Below are 10,985 nucleotides of genomic sequence, written 5' to 3' on the forward strand. Positions count from 1 at the left end.
TAAGTGAATCATTTTGCAGTGTATGAAAAACAAAATGTACCCCACAACTATGTAAAAGTAACTGTTAAACACAAGTCAGACACATGGAATATATACTGAAATGATTTCCTTCTCTTAAAGTTTGCAAAGCGGTAATATTAATTTGTGTTTTTTTTGACAGGAACCATTAGACACTGAGTTCATTTAAAAAAAAAAAAACAAGTTCATCAGACTTTGGCTGTTGCTAGGACTGGGATGAAAGGGCTGATGGCTGGCTTCTGGGGAGCTGGTCATGTTCTATCTATTGATACACTTGGGTGTTACCTGGGTGTTTATCTAAAAAATATTTCTTTGAAAGTATTTTAAGTTTAAAACAATGACTTCAAGGAGTTAAGCAAATTCACCCACTGCATAAAGTTAGGTTTTCATCATAATTAATGTTTCTATTAAGAAAAATATTGGACAATGATAATTATTGCAAATTTTAGACATCTCAATAGACAATCTATGATTAGCAGTTCACAGAAGTTTAGTAAATAAGGAGAATGGATTAATTTAGGATCAACTACTAAAGACAGACTAAATGACAGTGATGGCTCAGAAAGCATCACCTGAAGAAGTAAATATATATTGCAAATAGAAGCAGCACGATTTATCAACAGATGTCTGTGAGAGGCTACAGAATTANTAAGATTCATAATATGTTATCTACCCTAAGTGAATCATTTTGCAGTGTATGAACAACACAATGTATCCACAACTATGTAAAAGTAATTGTTAAACACAAGTCAGACACATGGAATATATACTGCATGATTTCCTTCTCTTAAAGTTTGCAAAGTGGTAATATTAATTTGTGTTTTTTTGACAGGAACCGTTAGACACTGAGTTCATTTTTAAAAAAAAACAAAGTCCATCAGACTTTGGCTGTTGCTAGGACTGGGATGAAAGGGCTGATGACTGGCTTCTGGGGAGCTGGTCAGGTTCTATCTATTGATCCATTTGGGTGTTACATGGGTGTTTGTCTAAAAAATATTTCTTTGAAAGTGTTTTAAGTTTAAAACAATGACTTCAAGGAGTTAAGCAAATTCACCCATTGCATAAAGTTAGGTTTTCATCATAATTAATGTTTCTATTAAGAAAAAAATTGGACAATGATAATTATTTTAAATTTTAGACATCTCAATAGACAATCTATGATTAGCAGTTCACAGAAGTTTAGTAAATAAGGAGAATGGATTAATTTAGTATCAACTGCTAAAGACAGACACAATGACAGTGATGGCTCAGAAAGCAGGCACCTGAAGAAGTAGATTTATATTGCAAATAGAAGCAACACAATTCATCAACAGATGTCTGTGAAAGGCTACAGAATTATAAATAATATTTTGTATTTTGATTAAGCCATCTAGTAGATGTGTATATCACTTACTGATAAGAACACTGGTAGGAGGGTTAAATTTATTGTGAGAATGGGTGATCAAAAATACATTTGATTAATCTTGGCCTTTGTACCACTCAGTAATGGAAATATTGTTAGAAGTAAATTAAACTTTTGTTTTTTCATTTGCAGCATTACTATGACACTTTCAAATATATTACGTTGGTACTAACTATGACACTTTCAAATATATTACATTGATACTAGCAAAAGTGAGTGATGGATATAGATAGTAGTAATATTTTCAGCAGTTTGCTTATAGTCATATATGTTTCATAATGTAAACTCCAAGGTCATCACTGGACTTGAAATACAGTTGCAAGGTGAAACAAATGCTGTTTTTTAGCTCCTGGCTGAGGCATAAGAGTTGCTCACAAAGACTTGGCTGCGGATCCAGGAAATGAAGACATTACATGTGTTTGCGGCACTTTTATTAAGCACAACTTAAAGCTAAACCATAATATGAGTCCCATTTTTCATAAGGCCCTAACTAGAGAAAACTCTTTTTAATCCCGATGTCCATAGGGTCCATTTGATATATATATATATCAAAATTTATACACACACACACAAACACACATATTTATGAAACCTCCTGAGATGGAGTAAGTCAGAATGCTCTATATTCACATTAAGTGAGAGATAATTGTAATACATTATAAACATGAAAAATCATGGCATATGTAGTGCTATTTGATTTATAGAATAATTATTGACCTAAAGCAAAACTATCATCAGCAAGGCATATAAAAAAAGACAGGCAGAATTGGGACATAAATAAATATATATGTTTGGAGTTTATTAAATTCCTGATAGTCTCTTTCAGATCTTTGTTCCTAGGTTTTGTAGAGAAGAGGATTCAGCATGAAGATCATAATTATAAACAGCACACTGGCACCTTTGACCAGGACACATGAGATTTTGGATTGGGCACACAGTAAGGAAGGAGGATGATCCCATGGAAGATGGTAATGACAGTTGGGAGGCAGAGGTGGAGAACACTTTTCCAAATCCACCAGTGGAAGGCATCTGGATGACAGTGACAACTATGAAGACACGGGAGGTGAAGATGATCAGGAGACTATAAGCCTCACTGAAATTAGAGATAACTAAACTCACCGTCTGGCTGAAAGAGGGGCCAGCACAGGATCAATACAGGATGCCACAGCACTCACGTCCAAAGTGATCGATATTTTTAAATCCATAGTAGATAGGTATAAAAAAATAATAATAAGAATAATTGTCAAGGAACAGCGTTCATCCCATATATAAATTCCAGCTACGAGCAGATCATAGAGTTAAGAAACATAGCAACTGTGTGGAGTTGGAGATTGCAAACAGCCACAAGTCAGTCATCAGCTATCATTGCTAATATGAACATTTCTGTAATCTCAAATGTACAGCCAAAGAAAAATTGTACAATACATCCAGTAAATGAGAAAGTTCTCTCTTCCGCAACTAAGAATTCCAGCAGTTTGGATGCAAATACACCAGAATATCAAATATGCAGAATGGGTAGATGGCTGATGAAAAAGTACATGGGTATATGAAGTTAGATTGATCCTTATGTCCTCAATTACACCCAAGTTCACCACCAGAGTGACTTTGTACATAGCTGAGAACACCAGGAAGACGGGTGTCTGGAGATGTGGATAATCTGAGAAGTCCAACATGATGAATCTGGTCACAGAGCTCTTGTTTTCCTCTGTGATGGGACACAATAACTAACTACATTGTATATTGACAAAATAAAAATTTAAAAAAAAAGTGAGAGATAATTGTAATACATTATAAGCACGAAAAATCATGGCATACGCAGTGCTATTTGATTTAAAGAATAATTATTGACTTAAAGCAAAACTATCATCAGCAAGGCATATAAAAAAAGACAGGCAGAATTGGGACATAAATAAATAGATATGTTTGGAGTTTATTAAATTCCTGACAGTCTCTTTCAGATCTCTGTTCCTAGGGTTGGTAGAGAAGGGGATTCAGCATGAAGATCATGATTATAAACAGCACCCTGGCACCTTTGACCAGGACACATGAGATTTTGGTTTGGGAACACAATAAGGAATGAGGATGATCTCATGGAAGATGGTAATGACAGTTGGGAGGCAGAGGTGGAGAATAATTTTCCAAATCCACCAGTGGAAGGCATCTGGATGACAGTGACAACTATGAAGATATGGGAGGTGAAGATGATCAGGAGACTGTAAGCCTCACTGAAATTAGAGATAAATAAACTCACCATCTGGCTGAAAGAGGGGCCAGCACAGGATAAATAGAGGATGGCACAGCACTCACGTCCAAAGTGATTGATATTTTTAAATCCATAGTAGATAGGTATAAAAAAAATAATAAGAAGAAGAATTGTCAAGGAACAGCATACATCCCATATATAAATTCCAGCTACGAGCAGATCATAGAGTTAAGAAACATAGCAACTGTATAGAATTGGAGATTGCAAGCAGCCACAAGTCAGTCATCAACTATCTTTGCTAATATGAACATTTCTGTAATCACAAATGTACAGCCAAAGAAAAGCTGTACAATATATCCAGTAAATGAGATAGTTCTCTCTTCCGCAACTAAGGTAAATGAGAAAGTTCTCTCTTCCGCAACTAAGAATTCCAGCAGTTTGGATGCAAATACACCAGAATATCAAATATGCAGAATGGGTAGATGGCTGATGAAAAAGTACATGGGTATATGAAGTTAGATTGATCCTTATGTCCTCAATTACACCCAAGTTCACCACCAGAGTGACTTTGTAGATGGCTGAGAACACCAGGAAGACGGGCGTCTCGAGGTGTGGATAATCTGAGAATGGAAGACGGGCATCTGGAGGTTTGGATAATCCATGAAGCCCAACAGGATGAATGTGGTCACAGAGCTCTTGTTTTCCTCTTCCAGTCCTATGGCCCTTGATTTAGAAAAAAAAAAAAAAACAACTGAGCAGCAGAACTTGAGAAGGTGGGTGGGAGGAACTCAGGAGAGGCTCAGTGTTAACTAGTGAAGACAAATGTAGTCAGTTTGTATTCATGAGTGCGCTGCTTCATTTACAGTGTTATTTGACAACTCACTAACATTTTCATTATGGGCAATAAACTCCTTACGTGAATAATAATAATAATAATAAATGTGTACTTTATATTGATATTTTATATAAATTTTATTTTAATGTATTTGATAATTAGAGCATTGAATGCTCCATGATAAAATATAATTATATGAGAAATGTAAGACAGACATAAAGCACAATCAGAAAAGCATTGAGCAAATCGTACTGGCCATGCAATCATGGCAGAGAGGCCTTGGAAAGATTATATACTCTTAATATATGCCTTGGAAAGATTATATACTCGTAATATATAAAGAAAACCATATTAGTAAATCTCTTTGGAAAAACCTGTATATTGTCAGATACTTACAATTTTGTGTTAGTATATTGAATCTTTACTTATTCTAGGTTCATCCTGTTAAGGATTCACAGAGCATGTAGTTAAGAGGATCTTTAAGTGATCTCAGAACTTCCACTGTTAAGTCTATTGGAATCCACCATATGGTCATTATAGGGCACAAAGTTCTCAATGATATAAAACTGTCTCTTGAGAGAGAATGTTAGAGATATTCTTTACAGTTTCACATTAATTGTCTTCTGCTTATTAGGCAGTCTGTTTGCTGTGGATATTGCATTAAGCAGAACTAAAGAACCAGTTATTAATCGGAAATTGTTAACTACAAAAAATATTTTGCTTTAAATGTAGTAGTATGTAAAGAATCAACTAAAAACCTTTTTTTTTTATGTGACAAACTCTGCTTTGGTAGCCAAAGATAAATGACAGAATATGTAATATTGAAAAATATGAACTTTTTGTTTTTGACTTTTGTAAATTCAGACTAAGCAGGAGTCTGAATATTTGAAATTTCACATGACTAAACCTCAAGAAGAAGAATAAATTTAGAAATAGACTTGGAAACCCAATAGCTATGATGTCGTCACTTTGAGAACATCCATGAACTAGGACATTAGCCTTGTCTGTAACAAAGACAACCTGCCATCAAATCTACCACTGCTAATCCCAGGCACAGAGACTTGACACAACCGATGCAGATTCCTGGCTATCTTCACATGTCTTGTGTTCAGTCTTCATTATCTATGCTTCTACTGTCCATTTCTTACATTTAAGCTTCTGTCCTCACATCTAATGACTCATCTTCAAACCCTGTCACTGTAACAAACTACAACATTACCATCATAGTCAATTTTATATTTCAATATTTATCTTAGGATTTCCTTTGGTAGTATGGAATTTTCTTGTAATTTTCAAGTCCTATTAGATATGTTTCTATTTACAGAGTTAATAAAAAAAGTCTGATTTACTCTCTTTCACAATATAGACTTTCAAATACTTCAAGATCCTTAACCTAGTCCTCTTGATTTTTCCTAGGTAAACATCTTTTATGTGTTTATTTGTTTCATTGTTTGTTTCATTTACTTACACTGGGTACTAAATATCTCAGAGGATCTACTCAATACACTGGGCATAACATTATCAGCTTCCTGAGCTGATATCTGTACTGAGATCTAGACACAAAATCACAGGGAAATGTGTCCAGTCCAAGAGGGTATCAATACAGGAAACTGCTTTTACTCGCTATGTATCTCATAACTTAGAACTTGTAGTTAATAATTGGAACTGAGTCAGACCAAATCACCAACATGCTAAACTTTGTCCATGGTGCACTGGTAAGCCACACACCCCATGCTTATTCACTTAGAATGTTTGGGCAAACTTGAAGACTGTCCATTGATTACTATACTTTATGCCCTTCTTGATTTTTCTTTTTTCACATTCCTGTCTGACTTTCAATCTAATTTACCCCTGACCACATTTCTTGCCTTAATTGAGGACTCAGTCTGCCTAGATTACCTTAATTATAACTTCAGTTTCCATTTCTATTACAGATCATGGACAATCATTCCAGTTTTCTGTACCCTATCATAATTTGGGAGATGTGTTAAACATTTATTAAATATATTCTTACCTTACTTCCTGAAGAGTACCCAAATTGGGTTGCATGTACACTTTATGTTTAATAAATACAGGGAGCTATAACAACTTAGAAGGATGCAGGATCAGTTAAATGTGTGCCTTCCTTACCCATCTCAAAATAAGTTTTAGTGCAAAATTTACACCACGTGTTTATTTAACAAATAAGACAGGTACAGAAACATGCACAGAGAACACAGACATTCCTAAAATATGGTAATAATTGTGTGAAAGTAGTTAAGATATTATTCTGAGTGAATTAAGATATGCAACTGGAAGGATGACTTAGATTGGATAAATCAACTGCATTCATGTTTATAGCACAAACAAAACAAAACAAAACAAAACAAAACAAAACAAAATTGTCCAGGACTTTAACCTGGACTCTTTCTAGTTTTAAGTGCAATGTTCAGAGTTAAATTCAAAATTTCATATAATCTTTTCATTTAATGCTATAAAAATCTTCATTTTTCCATTACTTTACCACCAATATCTTGTGGGGTTTTTATCCTTTGATATCCTGAGGCTTGTAACTCTTGGAAATTCAGTCAGGAAAAATGAAAAACAGGAATTCCAAAATGTCTCTTTCTGTTTATTCCCACTTTCAGCAATTCCCATTTAGATACAACTTTTCTTACCAGCTTCTGACACTATAATCCAACTATTCTTTCAGCATTCAATATAATAACAATGTTTTGAAAGCATTTTATTAAAAAATGTATCAAATTGAAATTTTTTTTGAAATGGTTTTCTATAATATCCGCAATGAAGTATATGATTGTTGCTTTGCCTCCCATGGATTTGTCACCCCACTTCCCCTGGGTGATGGAGCCACAAAGGATTACTCAAAGCCCATCTCTTCTGAGCAGTGAGAAACCCCAAAGTGGTTAATCTCCCACAGAACCCTCAAGCAAGAGGCATCCCTTCCTTGGGAAATTTACCACAAATTGGGATTCCCTTCCTGCATTTATTTTCCAGACCAGGAAGTTGCAGGAAGAGAACATAGGTGGGGTTATAGTTTAACAATATAGGCTGGTAACTTTCAGTGAAACAAGTCAGATGACATTCAGTTAAGGCAATTAAGTGATCCACAAACAAAAGCTTGATCTTAGCAAACATTCTTTCTCCCTCCAGCAATATTCCAGTATCTTTACACATTAATCAGTAACTAGTCTATCTTTGAGCCAGCAACCTTGCTGTGCCACAAATCTTTATCTTACACCAGAGACTTTATAGCCTGAGGAAAATTTCCAGTCCTCCTCAAGGTCAATATTTGAAACTGCATGGCTTTTAAAAACCAGTCCCTGTGAAGTACATTTGCTTTAAGAATCCTCTACATCTCCCCCTATTTTATTTATTTAAAAGAAAAAGCAAAAGCTATAGATCAGATTAGCACAGTTAAGAACAAAGTATTTAAAGCAAATTTGGTATCATTTAGCATGGCAAGTCCTTTTAATTTATTTAGGGTGAGGACTGATGATGTCCTTGTCTCTCAGGGCAGCTGCAGTTGCATCATTCCAGGTGCTGTGAATTGGGTGTGATTACCAATTGTTTAAACTCGGGAAAGGGATTTTGCTCCATACTTGATTTTGAGTCCAGAGAGTTTGTTGATGTTAAACTGTCCAGGACATTACTGCTTTCAAAGCATCTAGTCTTTTGTAAAATATTTGATCAGTTAAAAGTCTTTGTTTAAGAACAGGATGTCTTATCCAAGCTAAAAATCACCCTCTTAAAGACCAGGAAAATTTAGAGAACCGCTTTTGTAGAGAAGACATTATTTCCACCTTTATGATCAAGGCATTGATGATCAACATCTTGATAGAAAAAGTCTTACTTTTCTTGGTATAAGTCTCTCAGCATTGGAAAGGCTCTTTCCCAGGTGATGATGATTGAAAGAAGCATCTTGGTTCACTTTATTTCAGTGATCTGTCCCAGGTCAGGGGAAAAGATGAACAGCAGGATGAAGCAGCAGTTTAGGCCAAATTAGGGCAAACATGAAAGAGAGATCAGCAACTTGGAAGTGAGACATGCTATCTTATATCCAAAGTTTTAAATTACATCCTGTTTTAAAGAGAGAGAGTTAATTTCATTGAACGTATAAAAATAGCCACATTGTCATAATAATAAGAAGAATACTTAAAGTTACTAAATTTTGGGGGGATTGAATAGGGAGAAAACAAATGCTTTTACTTCTGTTTTAAATGACATTTTGCCAAACAGTTATTAGTTATAGATAGCTTGAGAGAGAGAAAGAGAGAGAGAATTTTCTTACATTTGGAAAACATTAGGAGAACCAGTAGTGTTTTAAAATAAGGAAATTGTAAAAACCAATAATTCTTTTTAATTAGTTCACTAATTGACTTCCATCATCTTGACTTCTGTGAACAATTTCACAAACCCATCAGTTTCTTCATTAGAATTATGGAACTTCAGTTTAAAGCAATGAACTCAAAGTTTGCCAGAAAAACTGTACCTATCAGAGATTTTTTCATGAAATATTTGAAGACATAGCATTTTAAAATTATAATTAAACCAGGATTATGACTGATAGCATTTATATCAAGGAACAGATATTTAAGAACCTTGCAAGATTTTGGAACACATATCCATAACACCTTCAGTACTTGACAATGCTTTACTATATAGTATAAAACTTTGGGACTTTAGTTTAAAGCTATGAACTACTAGTTTTCTAGCATTACTATAGACATAAGAAGAGAAGCCTCCTTTAAACAAGTATAGGAGATGTTGAAATTGACATAAATCATAATGGAGGTAAAAAGAAAGTGTTAATGGTACATATGAACAGGCACTGAATGAAGAGATGTGGTTTAGGTATATGGGGCAAGGGTGAAAAAATGGACATATCAGGAAGACCAAAGACACATGCAAAGAACATGAACAGAACTTAGAAGTCAACATTTAAGTGACAGTAAACATTTCACCCACATTGGATTGTGGAGATAGCATGAAGATAAGGAGAAAAGATAAAATGAGAGAACAGGCTTAACTCAGAAATTCTGCCACTCAAATAATAGTTTTTAAATGATTTTCTCAATATATATATACAGAGAGAGAGAGAGAGAGAGAGAGAGAGGGAGGGAGAGAGAACACTATTATCTTCTAAGAATTATTCTGCACTCCTTGAACATACTCCCAACTTTTGTAATTAAATTTTCATAAGAATCTGGTGGAACATTTATTATTTTCTCTATTTAAGATGACATAGTATCCAAAGTTCCATAACATAGAACACTTCGATACCAACAAATTTAAAAAATGATAAATAATAAACATAAGACAAAAAATGAAAAAAAAAACCATATACATGTATGGATTTCTCATTCTCTACACACAGTTTGCAATGTTGTTATCTTCATTATAAAGTAATATAAATTTTATTTTGAAAGAAGTAGTAGATTCCATAAGGAATACTGAAATGAAATGTGACCATTTGAGCTCTTCATTAGACTTGTGAATATTCTACAGCAGACTAAAGGCCTTGTCTTTACACTGCCACTACCCATAGCCATTTAATACATTACAGATTGAAGACAAACGAAGAAGCGGGCTGAACATTTTGAAATATCTTCAGTCCTACTCTTTTAAACTTAAGAGACAGAAAGATAAGTGAATCAAAAAAGTTGCTCATGACTACCTGTCTCCATCTCTTCTGTCCATTCACATACTGCAACTTGCCTAGTAATCCCCACTCCCACCTGCCTGACTTCCACTTTGGAGCTCTGAGTCTTGCTAACAACATCTTCTCTAAGAATATAATTTGGATCCAACCACTTTCCTGAAAGCTTCTTTCACGTCCTTGTTTCTCAGGCTATAGATCAGGGGGTTCAGCATGGGAATCACTACAGTGTAGAACACTGTGGCCACTTTATCCACATCCCCATCATTGCCTGAACTGGGTAGGCAATAAATATAAAGGACTATCCCATGGAAGACAATGATGGCTGTGAGGTGGGAGGCACAGGTGGAAAAAGCTTTGCACCTTCCCTCTGCAGTGCGCATCCTCAGGATGGTGATGAGAATAAGCAAGTAAGAGGTGAGAATGATCACAATGGCCAAGATCTCACTGAAAGTGGCCAGAATAAAAAGAAGGACCTTGTTCATAGTAACATCAGAGCAAGCAAGACTTAAGAGAGGGGGGAGGTCACAGAAGAAATGGTTAATCACATTTGATCTGTAGGATGTGATCTCAAGAACTAAGCACAAGTGAATCAGAGAACACACCACTCCACAGAGGTAGCAGCAAGACACCAGCTCTCCACAGACCTTCTCACACATGGAGGCCATGTAGAGCAGTGGGTTACAGATGGCCACAAAGCGGTCATAGGCCATCACAGCAAGTAGAAAGGACTCACTGACTGCGTATGTGCAAAACAAGGAGAATTGCACAATGCACCCCAGGAAGGAGATGGCTTTTTCCTTGTTTAATATATTAGCCAGCATCTTTGGCACAATGGTTGAGGAGTAGCAAAAATCCACAAAGGACA

General features: G+C 35.3%; 1 protein-coding gene across 1 annotated transcript in view; it reads right to left on the bottom strand.

The window, feature by feature from the left end:
- Positions 1–10,245: 10,245 nt before the first annotated feature.
- Positions 10,246–10,985, bottom strand: part of LOC103610205 (olfactory receptor 5L2-like) — a 1,802-nt gene continuing 1,062 nt past the window's right edge. Inside the window, exon 2 of the mRNA XM_008594419.1 lies at positions 10,246–10,985. Coding sequence (XP_008592641.1) covers positions 10,246–10,985 — 740 coding nt within the window.

The sequence above is a fragment of the Galeopterus variegatus genome, unplaced genomic scaffold, assembly GCF_000696425.1.
Source record: "Galeopterus variegatus unplaced genomic scaffold, G_variegatus-3.0.2 Scaffold10757, whole genome shotgun sequence".
NCBI classification, from domain to species: domain Eukaryota; kingdom Metazoa; phylum Chordata; class Mammalia; order Dermoptera; family Cynocephalidae; genus Galeopterus; species Galeopterus variegatus.